The sequence below is a fragment of the Oncorhynchus clarkii genome, chromosome 29 (genome assembly GCF_045791955.1).
Source record: "Oncorhynchus clarkii lewisi isolate Uvic-CL-2024 chromosome 29, UVic_Ocla_1.0, whole genome shotgun sequence".
NCBI classification, from domain to species: Eukaryota; Metazoa; Chordata; class Actinopteri; order Salmoniformes; family Salmonidae; genus Oncorhynchus; species Oncorhynchus clarkii.
Window position 1 is genome coordinate 5,861,890 of NC_092175.1, and position 16,899 is coordinate 5,878,788.

Here is a 16,899-nt window from a genome sequence, read left to right on the forward strand (position 1 = left end):
GTGGGACCTTATATAGACAGGTGTGTGCCTTTCCAATCAATTAAATTTACCACAGGTGGACTCCAAGTTATAGAAACATCTCCAGGATGATCAATGGAATCAGGATGCACTGGAGCTCAATTTCGATACCCAATAGCAAAGGGTCTGAAAATGTCCGTAAATAAGGTATTTCTGTTTCTGTATTTCTGGGGAAGGGTACCAATTCCTAAACCTGTTTTTTCGTTTTGTCATTATGGGGTGTTGTGTATAGATTGTTGAGGAAAAAAATATTTCCTCAATTTTAGAATAACAACAAAACAAAATGTGGAAAAAGTCAAGGGGTTTGAATACTTTCCGCAGCCACTGTACACAGAGTGTCAAAAACATGAGGAACAGCATCCTAAAAGGGGTGAGGGCACCCCTTTTTGCCCTCAGAACAGCCTAAATTGGTTGGTACACGGACTACAAGGTGCAGAAAGCGTTCCACAGGGATGCTGGCCCACGTTGACTCCAATGCTTCCCACAGTTGTCAAGTTGGCTGGATGTCCTTTGATTGATGGACCATTCTTGATACACATGTGAAACTGTTAAGCTTGAAAACCCCAGTAGTGTTGCAGGTCTTCACACACTCAGACCTTGCGCCTGGCACCTACCATACCCCGTTCAAAGGCATTTAAATATTTTGTCTTGCCCATTCACCCTCTGAATGGCACACATAAACAATCCATGTCTCAAGTCTGTCTCCTCCCTGTCTCCTCCCCTTCATCTATACGGAAACGGAACGAGCAGGTGTTCCTAATGTTTTGTACACTGTGTGAATCACATCTCTGTGTGCCCAGAAATGAGACGAAGGTGCCTTCCCCTCCTCTCCTCTCCTGACGCCCACACACGACACTGTGCCTGAGTCTCCTCCATGCTGCTTGTCATCGATTCTGCATAGGAAATAGTGATTACCACTTCTCTATGGCCTGCACAGACTCATGGCCAGAGAGAGCGAGAGAGAAGTAATGACAAGAGACACACACAGACACCCACATATTTTGGAATGTCAATATCATAAAACAATAACTAAATTATCCATATCTATCCCCTCATCAACCTCTCATTCATGCCGAACTTAATTGGTAGTTTTTTCCTTAAAAAAAACAAACAGAATCATCTACTTATTTATTTTCAGTTTAAATGAAGGTTCTCCCACAATGCACAGTTTTCTCCCTCTAAAAACATGTCTCACTGCCATCCTTCAGACCCTCAGAAAAGGCAAGGACGAGTAGCACAATGGCCTATAGAAACCAGCTGCCTCTGGCTGAGGCTGGAGAGGACGGGCGCAGAGCTGAATAGGCTCCCCATGAAAAGAAGCTGTCGCTTCAAAGGATCCTTTCTGTCCAGGTTGGAAGACAATTAGCCCAAGGCCTCCACATCTTGTCCATCTGGGGTTTTAAACAGTAAACTGTTCTGACATGAGCAGCTAATACATTGGGAGGTTTTGGATTGTGGTTAAAGACTTGAATGATTTGGATACATAACCAATGGGCACAGATGTAATTTCGTCTAGTTTTCATTCGTTTTGGTTGAGTTGTCAACTAATGTGAATTCAATTTGAGATCAACAAAAAATGTCATTGTATTTAAGTTAAAAGTTGGGTCAAAAAAAAAGACGATGACTTTTGACAAATCCAATCGGTTTTCAACGTTGATTCAACGTCATCACGTTTCATTATTTTGTTGAAATGACGTGGAAACAATGTTGATTCAACCAGTTTTTGCCCAGTGGGAGACATGTTGCACTCATAACACTGTCTATTTTTTTGTTTGGTAAGTATGTTTTCCAGCGCTGTTGATGTTTACATGATCTGATGCCTGTCTTCTTCCCTTTTCTCCCACCTCACTTAATGACCAATCAACCGAAAGACCTAAATCAGTTGAATCATGGCTGTTGCACCCAGAACCAAGGATAGGTGATGTAAACTCTAATGAAACCAAACAGACCATTCCTTCTCTCTCATCTCCACAGACCACTGCTCTGTCTGAGTGTCTGAGATCCAGACCTACCTGTGCAGGTTGACTCCCCAAGCCAGAGAGCGAGAGATCATGGAGGGGGAGGAAGGTGTGACAGGGGACCCTCCCGAGCCGGGAAACCCCCTCCTCCAGGCCGTGTTCCTCTGCCGCCTGCGCCTTACACGTCTCCTTTTGGAGGGTGGAGCCTACATCAATGAGAGCGACGGGCGTGGCCAGACGGCCTTGATGGTGGCCTGTAAGACGCGGCACGCCGACCGGCAGAGCGCCAGCCGCACCCGCATGGTCCAGTACCTGCTGGAGAGCGGAGCCGACCCCAACATCCAGGACAAGGCGGGCCGCTCAGCCCTGATGCATGCCTGCCTGGAGAAGGCTGGGGCCGGGGTGGTGTCCCTGCTCCTGGCCAGTGGAGCGGACCCGGGCCTGGAGGACCATTCTGGGAGCTCAGCGCTGGTCCACTCGGTCATGGCCGGCGACAAGGAGGCTCTGAAGGTGCTGCTGGACACCTGCAAGGCCCGAGGGAAGGAAGTGATCATCATTACCACCAACACACTCCCCTGTGGGACGTCCAGGACCAAACAGTACCTCAATGTGCCCCCTCTCACCCCCCTCGACCAGGGGGGAGGGCTGCACCTGACGGCTGCTCCTCCTTGCGCCTCACCCTCTGAGATCCAGCTCCTCACCTCCCCTCAGTGCACCTCCTCCTCCTCTCATCCTCCTCACCAAGTCTTTAACTTTAAGGAAGACCAGTGTTCTGGGTGTGAGACAGTCAGCTCCCAGCCTGACCCCCAGTCACATGCTCCCGTTCTGGAGCAGAGCAGGGTGGAAAGGCTGATGCAGCCCCTCCAGAGGCTGAACTCAGAGCCCTGGCTGAGGATTCCTGCCTCTCTACTGGCCATGCAACCTGACGCTTCTCCCTTGTCCTCAGATGACCTCCCAGACATCAGCCCAGAGGAGGAACTCTCCCTCATGACCAGCAGGTTGGGCTGGAACAACTACGACAACAGCGCCCCTATCTGGTACAACTGCAGTACTGACCTGGATAACAACACTTCTAATGTTATTAGCTTTAGCAAGTCTGAGGGGAGGTTGAATGAGGAAGAGGTAGGTGAAAGGGATCAGAGGGAGGAGGAAGAGGGGCTGTTGGTGCGTAAGTTGTCCTTTGCCGGCCTCTCTTCGCCACACTCTGCCTCCAACCCAAACCTCCACTCATACAGCATCGGCACAGGCCAAGGTCCCCCTTTCCCAACTTTCTCCACTGGTACCAGACTCCGCGGCTGCCCCCTCCCCCTTCCTATGTCCAGCCTGCGCAGCATCATACAGAGACGCCACCTGGGTGCCGACCACTACAACTCTGACCCCCAGCTGGCTGTGCCTACCGGGGGCTTCCCCGAGGAGGGCCGAACCCCGCTGGATAGCAGGAGACAGGCCACTTCCCGCTCCTCCACCCTTCTGACCTCCAGGGAATCACTGGTGGCCCCAAACCTGACCAAGAGAGCCCTCTCTGGGCTGGAGCGTCAGGGCTCAGGGGCCCTCCTCCTGGGCCACATCTCCCAGACCCGCCCAGGGTGCCTGCCGCCCCTGAACTCTCACCACCACACCCCCATCCCTCACATCGTTGGAGTCGCCAACCCCAGCCCATGTGTCCTGGGCAGCAGTCCCAGCAGTAGAGCTGTCTGCCGGGAGGTAGCAGGCCTGAGGCCCCTCCTCCCCTCAGCTCCATCCGGCCTCCCCAGAGACCTGAGGACCAGGAGGATGCTGCTGAGGAGACACTCCATACAGACAGAGCAGATCAAGTAGCTGGGAGACTTTGATGGGATGTTTGGCCACTGAGATCCAGCAGTGTCTGATAAACCAGTTTCTCGATATTGATCCTGGGGACACATGAGTGGAGCCTATATCTGCTAACTTAAAGGCATTGAAAAACACCTACAGTGCATTCTGAAAATATTCAGATCCTTTAATATTTTTCACATTTTGTTACGTACAGCCTTATTCTAAAATGATTAAATTACATTTGTCTCCCATCAATCTACACACAATACTGTTTGCACATTTATTAAAAATAAAAAACAGAAATACTTTATTTTGTTGACAGTGGATGTCAGAGCAAAAACCAAGGTCACCAAGAACCCGATGGTCACTCTGACAGAGCTCCAGAGTTCCTCTCTGGAGATGGGAGAACCTTCCAGAAGGACAACTATCTCTGCAGCTCTCCACCAATCAGGCCTTTATGGTCGACTGGCCAAACGAAGCCACTCCTCAGCAAAATGCACACCACAGCCTGCTTGGAGTTTGCCAAAAGGCACTTAAAGTACTCTCAGACCATGAGAAACAAGAGTCTCTGGTCTGATGAAACCAAGATTAAACTCTTTGGCCTGAATGCCAAGCGTCACGTCTGGAGGAAACCAGGCACCATTCATCACCTTGCCAATACCATTCCTACGGTGAAGCATGGTGGTGGCAGCATCATGCTGTGGGGATGTTTTTCAGCGGCAGGGACTGAGAGACTAGTTAGGATCGAGGGAAAGATAAACGGAGTGAAGTACAGAGAGAGAACCTGCTCCAGAGCACTCAGACTGGGGCGAAGGTTCACCTTCCAACAGGACAATGACCCTAAGCACACAGCCAAGACAACGCAGGAGTCTATGAATGTCCTTCAGTGGCCCAGCCAGAGCACAAACTCTCTCCAATCGAACATCTCTGGAGACCTGAAAATACCTGTGCAGCGATGCTCCCCATCCTACCTGACAGAGCTTGATAGGATCTGCAGAGAATGGGAGAAACTCCCCAAATACAGGTGTGCTAAGCTTGTAGTGTCATACACAAGAAGACTTGAGGCTGTAATTGCTGCCAAAGGTGCTTCAGCAAAGTACTGAGTAAAGGGTCTAAATACTTACTTAAGTGAGATATTTTAGATTTTTTGCTTTGTTATTATGGGGTATTGTATGTAGATTGATGACAGGGGGGGGGACAATTATATCCATTTCAGAATAAGACTATAACATAACAAAATGTGGAAAAAGTCAAGGGGTCTGAATACTTTATGAATGCACTGTATATAAAAAAATAAAACTTGACACATGACACATCCTAAAGAGTGAGAACATTTCAAATACCTACCTTGTCACCATCCTACTGAGTCTTGTTAATGGGAGTAGCTGATTAATATGAGGACCTGTTTGTAGTGGGTCCCAGGACTGATTTGAGGAATCCTGTGCTAAACCAACCTGCCAGGGAGAGACTGTAGCAATGTCCAGCCTTGTGCGTAGATTCCAGTGGACTGTCACCCTGGTTCTATAAGTACCATTATGTTTACATGTAATGTATGTTGCAAGTGATGAATTAAAGACCGTTTTAAAAACAAATGATGTAATGATAGATGGTGAAATATTATGACCAATCACGGAACGCCTGAGCCCTGTTTATTTATTTCTGGTCCTGGTGAGAGAAAAAAGAACTGTCGGGAGGTTCTCTTCTGCACTGTTCAACCAATCCAGTAAATGTGGAGGAGGAGTTAAGGTTGAGTGTCGCCTTGATAACGTCCTGAAGTGGAAGTCGCGTCACAGGCTCTCTTTCCATTTCCCCTGAAAACCGGATCCATCCGGTTGTTACCAAACCTTGTTACCGAACCCGCTGAGGGAGCCCTGACTCTAATCTAAAGTACATGGTAAGTACAGCGTAACAATCAGAAATTACAATACTTGAGGGCAGTGGAGGCTGGTGGGAGCTGCTACAGTATGATAGGCTCACTGGAATGGAATGAATGGAACGGTATCAAATGGCTCAAACATATGGAAACCACTTTTTCTTCCAATGATTCACTTCCAGCCATTACAATAAGCCTGTCCTCCTATAGCTCCTCCCACCAGCCTCCACTGCTTGAGGGGCACTGTAGTGTAAAGTATAACCTCAAATTTTATTGAGAAAGCGCTTTTTGCCCACCAAAGTAGCTACCGTGTTCCAGAGCCATATACTTAAGAGTTAGGCCAACTTTTAGAATTAGAAAAATGTTCTAATTCTAACTGCAATGTTAATGAATAGCTAACAATGCTGCCAAATTAAATCAAACTTTATTTGTCACATGCACCAAATACAACAAGCGTAGATCTTACCGTGAAATGCTTACTTACAAGCCCTGAACCAACAGTGTAGTTCAAGAAGAGTTTAGAAAATATTTACCAAATAAACTAGAGTAAAAAATAATAAAACAACACAATAAAATAACAATAATGAGGCTATATACAGGGGGTACCGGTACCGAGTCAATGTGCGGAAAGACAGGTTAGTTGCGGTAATTGAAGTAGGGGTGAAGTGACTATGCATAGATAATAAACATCGAGTAGCAACAGTGTACAAAACAAATTGAGGAGAAGGGGCAATGTAATAGTCCAGTGGCCATTTGATTAAAGGTTCAGCAGTCTTATGGCTTTGGGGTAGAAGCTGTTAATGAGCCTTTTGGTCCTAGACTTGGCACTCCGGTACCGCTTGACTTGGGTGACTGGAGTCTCTGACAATTTTATAGGCTTTCCTCTGACACCGCCGGTCAGGATGCTCTCAATGGTGCAGCTGTAGAACTTTTTGAGGATCTGTGGACCCATGCCAAATCTTTTCAGTCTCCTGAGGGGAAAAGGTTTTGTCGTGCCCTCTTCACAACTGTCTTGGTGTGTTTGTACCATGATAGTTCGTTGGTGATGTGGACACCAAGGAACTTGAAACTTGACCTGCTTCACTACAGCCCTGTCGATGTTAATGGGGGCCTGTTCGGCCCGCCTTTTCCTGTAGTCCTTGATCAGCTCCTTTGTCTTGCTCACATTGAGGGAGAGGTTGTTGTCCTGGCACCACACTGCCAGTTCTCTGACCTTCTCCCAATAGGCTGTCTCATTGTTGTCGGCGATCAGGCCTACCACTGTTGCGTCGTCAGCAAACTTAATGATGGTGTTGGAGTTGTGTTGGGCCACGCAGTCGTGGGTGAACAGGGAGTACAGGAGTGGACTAAGTACACACCCCTGAGGGGCCCCTGTGTTGAGAGGGAGGTGTTTAGTCCCAGGGTCCTTAGCTTAGTAATGAGCTTCGTGGGCACTATGGTGTTGAACGCTGAGCTGTAGTCAATGAACAGCATGCTCACATTTTTTATTTGTAATTTTATTTTACCTTTATTTATACAGGTTTTTTCTCTTTTCCAAGAGAGACCAGTGTTCCCTTTGTCCAGGTGGGAAAGGGCAGTGTGGAGTGTGATTGAGATTGCGTCATTTGTGGATCTGTTGGGGCGGTATGTGAATTGAAGTGGGTCTAGGGTATCCAGGAGGATGCTGTTGATGTGAGCCATGACTAGCCTTTCAAAGCACTTCATGGCTACAGACGTGAGTGCTTACGGGGCGGTAATCATTTAGGCAGGTTCCCTTGGCTTTCTTGGACTATGGTGGTCTGCTTGAAACATGTAGGTAATACATAATATTAATTTCCGATTTATACGAAATTGTTTGACTACAGAGGTAGCAAAACTGTACTTCAAAACTATGATACTCCCCCACTTAACATACTGCTTGACTAGTTGGGCCCAAGCTTGCTGTACAACATTAAAACCTATTCAGTCTGTCTACAAACAGGCTCTCAAAGTGCTTGATAGGAAGCCCAATAGCCATCATCATTGTCACATTCTTAGAAAGCATGAGCTCTTGAGTTGGGAAAATCTTGTGCAATACACCGACGCATGTCTTGTATTCAAGATCCTTAATGGCCTGGCTCCCCCTCCACTCAATATTTTTGTTAAACAGAAAACCCAGACATATGGCAGCAGATCCACAAGGTCTGCCATGAGAGGTGACTGTATAGTTCCCCTAAGGAAAAGCACCTTTAGTAAATCTGCATTCTCTGTGAGAGCTTCCCATGTCTGGAATACACTGCCATCAGACACACATAACTGCACCACATATCACACTTTCACAAAATGCTTGAAGACATGGCTAAAGGTCAATCAGATTTGTGAACATGGTCCCTAGCTGTGTGTTGCCGCTTTCCATGTTGTCTGTTGTCTGTAGCTTGTGAGGTGTGGAAACATTTAGTTGCTTTTATGAATTTTGTCTTGCTGCTTTTTGTTTTATGTTGCTCTGTCTGTATGCTACGTCTTGCTTGTCCTATGTTGCTCTGTATGCTATGTCTTGCTTGTTCTATGCTGCTATTGTCTATATTGTAATTGTTTTTAATAACCTGCCCAGGGACTGCGGTTGAAAATTAGCCGGCTGGCTAAAACCGGCACTTTTACTGAAACGTTGATTAATGTGCACTGTCCCTGTAAAAATAAAAATAAACTCAAACTCAAACATACTTGGTCAGGGAGAGGTTGAACATGTCAGTGAAGACACTTGCCAGTTGGTCAGCGCATGCTTTGAGTACACGTCCTGGTAATTCGTCTGGCCCCGCGGCTTTGTGAATGTTGACCTGTTTAAAGGTCTTACTCACATCGGCTATCACACAGTCATCCAGAACAGCTGGTGCTCTTGTGCATGCTTCAGTGTTGCTTGCCTTGAAGCAGTAGGCTCGCGTCACTGGGCAGCTCGTGTCTGGATTTCCCTTTGTAGTCCGTAATAGTTTTCAAGCCATGCCACATCTGACGAGCGTCAGAGCCGGTGTAGTAGGATTCAATCTTAATCCTGTATTGACGCTTTGCTTGTTTATTGTTTCGTCTGAGGTCATAGAATTCTTATAAGATTTCTTATGAGTCCAGATTAGTGTGCCGCTCCTTGAAAGCAGCAGCTCTAGACTTTAGCTCGATGCGGATGTTGCCTGTAATCCATGCCTTCTGGTTGGGATATGTGCGGTCACTGTGGGGACGACATCGTCGATGCACTCATTGATGAAGCCGATGACTGAGGTGGTATACTCCTCAATGCCATTGGATGAATCCCGGAACATAGTCTGTGCTAGCATAACAGTCCTGTAGCGTAGCATGACGGTTCATCTGACCACCTCCATATTGAGTGAGTCACTGGTACTTCCTGCTTTAGTTTTTGCTTTTAAGTAGGAATCAGGAAGATAGAATTATGGTCAGATTTGCCCAATGGAGGGTGGGGGAGAACTTTATATGCATCTCTGTGTGTGGAGTAAAGGTGGTCTCGAGTTTTTTCCCTCTGTTTGCACATGTGGCTTGCTGGTAAAAATGAGGTAAAACTGATTTAAGTTTGCCTGCATTAAAGTCCCCGGCCACTAGGAGAGCCGTTCTGGATGAGCATTTTCTTGTTTGCTTATGGCCTTATAGAGTTGGTTGAGTGCGGTCTTAGTGCCAGCATTGGTCTGTGGTGGTAAATAATATTGATGAGAACTCTCTTGGTAGATAGTGTGGTCTACAGCTTATCATAAGGTACTCTACCTGAGGCGAGCAATACCTCAAGACTGCCATATAATGTTGTAGTGTCATGTAAATGCAACATAATGATCATTCAGTTTTATATCATTTTATATCATTTTTGTATAATTTTATATCATATTCAGTTTTATATCATTTGTTTTAATATTCCCCATGTAATGTTAATGGAGAGCTAACATGGCTGCCATAGAATGTTGAATTGTCATGTTAGTTCATTGGCCCAACTCTCTAAATGCAGTCACCATACCCTAGCTCAACACCAACACTAAAATAGGCTACTAAAAATTATTAATTTATGCAGTTTAGTGGATTATCAGGCTGGTTTTAAGACCATGCATGTAGCTCAGATATGATGTGAAGGCTATTTGCCCTACTGGCTGAGAGCACTGAGGTACGGCTGAGAGCACATCCATGCAGCTGCACTGAACAGCGCAACTTTTCTCTCAAAACATGGCAGCAGGTCAAAGATGGCAGTAGGTTTACGGCTAGTTTACTGCTTTTTGACTTTCCATGAAACTAAACTAGAGTTTTTAATCCCGATGCTGAGCTAGTGCGTATCAGCTACTTGCTGTATGTCAACTGAAGTGAAACAGAGTGAAGGACAATGTGTAGTTTAGCTAGTGAATGTCAATGAGAAAAATACTGAGAAAGAGCAGTGGACAGAAACACTGAAAATAAACAGCCAAAAATGACTGTTAAATTGGATACAGGAGCTGTGTGTAACGTCTTGTCGGTGAGAGACTTGAAAACGCTGAAAGTGAAAGGGAAGGGCGATTCCATGCAAAAACCCAACTGCACGCTAATGACGTATTCTGGCCGCCAGATGGAGCCAAAAAGCAAGAAAACGCTCAAATGTTGATGCAAAGAGAGTGTTTGAACTGGAATTTCAAGTGATAGAACAACATGCACCTGCAATACTTGGAAGATCAGCTTGCCTACAAATGGGCTTAGTATAGAGAATATTCAAGCTAGAACAAAGGACAGAGATTGATCTTTTGAGTGACTTGGATGTGTTCCAGGAGTTCATCATACATTAATAGACCCAGAAGTCACACCAGGGGTTCACTCACCCAGAAAAGTGCCTGTAGCACTAAAATAAAAACTTCAAAAGAAACTGAACCGCATGGAAACCAATGGATGTCATCGTCAGGCAAACCGAGCCTACTGAATGGGTAAACAGCTTTGTGACAATAGTGATGCCCCAAAAAAATATGGGTATGCATGGACTCACAGGATCAGAACAAAGCCATCAAGAGAGAACATTATCCTTTATGTACCATTTGAAGAGGTAGTTGCTGAAATGCCCAACGCCAAGGTGTTTTCAGTAGTTGATGCAAACCAAGGATTCTGGCACATCCAACTACATGAAGAGAGCTCCCGACTTGGCACGCTCAATACGCCATTTGGGAGGTATTCAATCAAGAGACTACCGTTCGGAATTTGCGTCTGCTCCGGAGGTGCTCCGGAGGTGCCTCGCCAAGCATCTGGATGGTCTGGAAGGTCTGGAAGGTGTCGTCAACACCATGGATGACATTCTTGTCTGAGCAATACAATAAATGCCAGAGGCAGAGGACAAAGCAGCGCTTCAGAGGTTCATGGGAAATTTTGCAGTATCTCGCAAAGTTCATCGCAAATCTCTCAGATGTCAGCACACCACTGAGACAACTGCTGGAAGGAGTCATTCAGTGGCACTAGGAGTCTTCACAGGAACAGAGCTTCAAACGCTTGAAAGCACTTGTCAGCAAGGTTCCAGTGTTAAAAGTACTATGACATGGGGAAAAACTGTGACACTATCTGGGGATACAAGCTCCGAAGGCTTGGGAGCTGTGATCCTGCACGATGGTCAGCCATTCGTATGCGGGCCAAGATCCCTCACAGGCTGTCAAAAGAGATTTGAAAAACAAATTGAAAAACAGCTACTGGCAATAGAGTACGGCTGCGGGAAGTTTCATTAATACCTGTATGGAAAACAGATCCGGGTGGCGTCAGACCACAAGCCTTTGGAAACGATCTTCAAGAAGTTGCTCCAGAAAGCATCAGCCAGACTGCAGAGAATGGTGATGAGACGACAGAGATAGTCTACATGTGACATACAAACCAGGAAACGAGAAACACATCGCTGCACTGAGCTGAGCTGGGCATACCTGAAGGAACAGAGAGTGAAATTGCTGGATGGTGAGCTGGATGTAAACTACATCGCTCATCAACTTCCTGTTTCAGAAGAGAAAGTGCAGCAATTCAAAACTTCAACAGCAGAAGATGAAGAGTTAAGACTGGTCACAGTAACAGTTAAAAAAGGATGGCCAGACACGAGTCTGACAACTTGTCACTCCTCAGAAAATTTGAGAAGAAAAAATCCACAAAGCACACATGGGAATTGTAAAATGTAAGGAGCGAGCAAGCAATGTTCTGTTGTGGCCAAAATGTGCAGTCTGCTACAAACACAAAAACAACAACCAAAGAGAGCCGCTCATGTCTCTTCCAGTCCTAGAGAGAGCTTGGGCCAAAGTTGGAGTGGACCTCCTCCATTACAGCGACACAGAATAAGTACTATGTGTGGATTACTACTCGAAATACCCAGGAATCTCCAAACTCAGTGGGACAACAAGTCAGCACATCATTAGAGCGGTCTGAACTGCTCTTGATGGTGCAGCTGTAGAACCTTTTGAGGATTTGAGGACCCATGCCAAATCTTTTCAGTCTCCTGAGGGGAATAGGTTTTGGCGTGCCCTCTTCAAACCAGTGTGTCTATGTATGCGGATGGCTCAACACTATACACGTCAGTTACCACAGCAACTGAAATGACTGCAACACTTAACAAAGAGCTGCAGTTAGTTTCAGAGTGGGTGGCAAGGAATAAGTTAGTCCTAAATATTTCTAACACTAAAAGCATTGTATTTGGGACAAATCATTCACTAAACCCTAAACCTCAACTGAATCTTGTAATAAATATTGTGGAAATTGAGCAAGTTGAGGAGACTAAACTGCTGGAGTAACCCTGGATTGAAAATTGTCATATTGATACAACAGTAGCTAAGATGGGAAAAGTCTGTAGTGAATAAAGCGCTGATCTACCATCTTAACAGCACTATCAACAAGGCAGGTCCTAGAGGCTCTAGTTTTGTCGCACCTGGACCACTGTTCAATTGTGTGGTCAGGTGCCACAAAGAGGGACTTTGTGAGGGACAAAGAGGGACTTTGTGAGGGACAAAGAGGGACTTTGTGAGGGACAAAGAGGGACTTTGTGAGGGACAAAGAGGGACTTTGTGAGGGACAAAGAGGGACTTTGCCAAATTGCAATTGGCTCAGAACAGGGCAGCATGGCTGGCCCTTGGATGTACACAGAGAGCATTAAAGTAGAGGAGAGATTGACTTCATCACTACTTGTATTTGTGAGAGGTATTGACGTGTTGAAAGCACCGAGCCGTCTGTATAAACAACTTGCACACAGCTCAGACACCCATACATACCCCACAAGACATGCCACCAGAGGTCTATGCACAGTCCCCATGTCCAGAACAGACTACAGTACTACATAAGAGCCATGACTACATAGAGCTATTCCACATCAGGTAACTGATGCAAGCAGTAGAATCAGATTTAAAACACAGATAAAAAAATACATCTTATGGAACAGTGGGGACTGTGAAGCAACACAAACATAGGCACAGACACATGCATACACATATGATAACATACACACTATACACACATGCATTTTGTGTTGTAGATATGTGTTGGTGGAGTATGGGTCTGACGGCACACACTTAATGTGTTATGAATTCCGTAATGAATGTATTGTAATGTTTTTAAAATTGTATTACTGCCTTCATTTTGCCAGACCCCAGGAAGAGTAGCTGCTGCCTTGGCAGCAACTAATGGGAATCTATAATAAATATAAATAATTAAGGTGTTGAATACTTATTGACTCAAGACATTTCAGCTTTTCATTTTTAATTATTTTGTAAAAATGTCAAAATAACATATTTCCACTGAAATCTTGAGCAATCAGGGTTCATGTACATTTTCTGATCAACTGTAATTTACTTGATTAAAATGCAAGATGAAATCAATAAGTGTTTTATTATACTCCATTAATCTGTTCAAAGAACAAGACAGCTGTCTATTGGGGAGTTCCTGCCGACTGTTTTAAAAGTGACATAAAAGGGTGACAACTCCATAGCTTACAGCATAAAAAAATGTATTATTGCTGTTGTCAATTATTTAATGTGACTATGAATCAAATGTAAAATTTTTAAAAATGCATTATTATGAGGTGTCACACCCTGGTCAAAGTATTTTGTGTTTATCTTTATTTATTTGGTCAGGCCAGGGTGTGGCATGGGTTTTTGTATGTGGTGTGTATTTATGGGGATTGTAGCTAGTGGGGTGTTCTAGCTAAGTCTATGGCTGTCTGAAGTGGTTCTCAATCAGAGGCAGGTGTTTATCGTTGTCTCTGATTGGGAACCATATTTAGGCAGCCATATTCTTTGAGTTTGTCGTGGGTGATTGTTCCTGTCTATGTGTTTTCACCAGATAGGGCTGTTTAGGTTTTCATTACGTTCTTTATTTTGTAGTGTTTGTATTGATTCGTGTTTTACGTTTGGTTATTAAACATGGATCGCAATCTACACGCTGCATTTTGGTCCGACTCTCCTTCGCATCAAGAAAACCGTTACAGAATCACCCACCACAAAGGGACCAAGCAGCGTGTCAACAGGCAAGAACAGCCCAAAGTGGAGTACAGTATGGACTATACTTCTTGGGAGGAGATAGACAGGTGGGCGGTCGACCCAGGGAGAGTGCCGGAGCCCGCCTGGGATTCGATGGAGCAGTGCGCGGAAGGATATAGGAGAATGGAGTTTGCGAAGCAAGCAAGGCGGCGCGGACGGAGGCCCCATAGTCAGCCCCAAAAATTTCTTGGGGGGGGGCTCAGGGAGAGTGTGGCAGAGTCAGGAGCCAGACCTGAGCCAACTCTCCCTGTTTATCGTGAGGAGCCAAGGAGGAGACCAGAGCCGGTGTTGGAGGTGAGCGAAACAGAGACTGTGAAGGAGTTAATGGGGAAATTGGAGGAGAGAGAAATGAGGGAGTTGCTGTGTTGGTGTTTTAAACATGGAATTCGCCCGACGGAGCGTGTCGGGGATTTGATGGCACCTGGGTCAGCGCTCCATACTCGTCCTGAGGTGCGTGTTAGTCGGCTGGTGAAGATGGTGCCAGTCTCACGTACCAGGCCTCCTGTGCACCTCCCTAGCCTTGCACGTCCTGTGCCAGCACCGCTCTCAAGATCTCCAGTACGCCTTCACGGTCTAACCCATCCTGTGCCACCTCCACACCCCAGCCCTCCGGTAGCAGCTCCCCGCACCAGGCTTCCTGTGCGTGTCCTCGGCCCAGTACCACCAGTGCCAGCACCACGCATCAGGCCTACAGTGCGCCTCGCCTGTCCAGCGCTGTCGGAGCCCTCCTCCTCTCCAGCGCTGTCGGAGTCTCCCGCCTGTTTAGCGCTGTCAGAGCTTTCCGCCTCTACAGCGCTGCCGGAGTCTCCCGCCTGTTCAGAACTGCCAGTTAGCATAGAGCTGCCAGTTAGCATAGAGCTGCCAGTTAGCTTAGAGCTGCCAGTTAGCAAGGAGCTGCCAGTTAGCAAGGAGCTGCCAGTCTGCAAGGAGCTGCCAGTCTGCATGGAGCTGCCAGTCTGCATAGAGCTGCCAGTCTGCATGGAGCTGCCAGTCTGCAAGGAGCCGCCAGAGCTGCCTGTCTGCAGGATGCCGCCAAAGCTGCCAGTCTGCAAGGAGCCGCCAGAGCTGCCAGTCTGCAAGGAGCCGCCAGAGCTGCCAGTTAGCATGGAGCAGCCAGGGCCGCCAGTCAGCATGGAGCAGCCAGGGCCGCCAGTCAGCATGGAGCAGCCAGGGCCGCCAGTCAGCATGGAGCAGCCAGGGCCGCCAGTCAGCATGGAGCAGCCAGTCAGCATGGAGCAGCCAGTCAGCATGGAGCAGCCAGAGCAGCCAGTCAGCATGGAGCAGCCAGAGCAGCCAGTCAGCATGGAGCAGCCAGAGCTGCCAGTCAGCATGGAGCAGCCAGTCAGCATGGAGCAGCCAGAGCTGCCAGTCAGCATGGAGCAGCCAGTCAGCATGGAGCAGCCAGAGCTACCAGTCATCATGGAGCAGCCAGTCAGCATGGAGCAGCCAGAGCTGCCAGTCGACCAGACTCTTCCAGAGCTGCCAGTCGACCAGACTCTTCCAGAGCTGCCAGTCGACCAGACTCTTCCAGAGCTGCCAGTCGACCAGACTCTTCCAGAGCTGCCAGTCGACCAGACTCTTCCAGAGCTGCCAGTCGACCAGACTCTTCCAGAGCTGCCAGTCGACCAGACTCTTCCAGAGCTGCCAGTCGACCAGACTCTTCCAGATCTGCCAGTCGACCAGACTCTTCCAGATCTGCCAGTCGACCAGACTCTTCCAGATCTGCCAGTCGGCCAGACTCTTCCAGATCTGCCAGTCGGCCAGACTCTTCCAGATCTGCCAGTCGGCCAGACTCTTCCAGATCTGCCAGTCGGCCAGACTCTTCCAGATCTGCCAGTCGGCCAGACTCTTCCAGATCTGCCAGTCGGCCAGACTCTTCCAGATCTGCCAGTCGGCCAGGATCTGCCGAAACCACCAGCCAGCCAGGTAGATTCATCAACCTGCCTGAGCTTCCTCTCACTCCTGAGCTTCCTCTCACTCCTGAGCTTCCCCTCAGTCCCGAGCTGCCTCAGTCCCGAGCTGCCCCTCAGTCCCGATCTGCTCCTCAGTCCAGTGGGGTTCTGGGTGAGGACTACTAGGCCATGGTCGGCGGCGAGGGTGGACTATCCAGGGACGCGAGGAGAAGGGACTAAGACATTGATTGAGTGGGGTCCACGTCCCGCGCCGGAGCCGCCACCATGGACAGACGCCCACCCGGACCCTCCCTATTGTTTTGAGGTGCGTTCGGGAGTCCGCACCTTAGGGGGGGGGTTCTGTCACACCCTGGTCAAAGTATTTTGTGTTTATCTTTATTTATTTGGTCAGGCCAGGGTGTGGCATGGGTTTTTGTATGTGGTGTGTATTTATGGGGATTGTAGCTAGTGGGGTGTTCTAGCTAAGTCTATGGCTGTCTGAAGTGGTTCTCAATCAGAGGCAGGTGTTTATCGTTGTCTCTGATTGGGAACCATATTTAGGCAGCCATATTCTTTGAGTTTGTCGTGGGTGATTGTTCCTGTCTATGTGTTTTCACCAGATAGGGCTGTTTAGGTTTTCATTACGTTCTTTATTTTGTAGTGTTTGTATTGATTCGTGTTTTACGTTTGGTTATTAAACATGGATCGCAATCTACACGCTGCATTTTGGTCCGACTCTCCTTCGCATCAAGAAAACCGTTACATGAGGACTTTAGTCTCTTTTTAAGAGAATTGTGTTGCATGTTAATATATGGCAATTCTTGTTTGTTTTGTCAACACGCGACATCTATCAACTAGCCGATAAGGAATCTTCAAGAATGACCGAGAGAAAATGGTGTGTACCTCCAGTAAAA

General features: G+C 47.2%; 1 protein-coding gene across 1 annotated transcript; it reads left to right on the forward strand.

The window, feature by feature from the left end:
• The first annotated feature begins 2,069 nt into the window (after positions 1-2,069).
• On the forward strand, positions 2,070-3,794 carry LOC139388656 (ankyrin repeat domain-containing protein 34B-like). The gene has a single exon (XM_071135469.1). It carries the CDS (start codon positions 2,070-2,072, stop codon positions 3,792-3,794), a length of 1,725 nt encoding a protein of 574 aa, XP_070991570.1.
• The last annotated feature ends 13,105 nt before the right edge of the window (positions 3,795-16,899 follow it).

Excerpts from the sequence above, each read along its gene's own strand:
- LOC139388656 (XM_071135469.1), top strand. The coding sequence starts at position 2,070 with ATGGAGGGGGAGGAAGGTGTGACAGGGGACCCTCCCGAGCCGGGAAAC.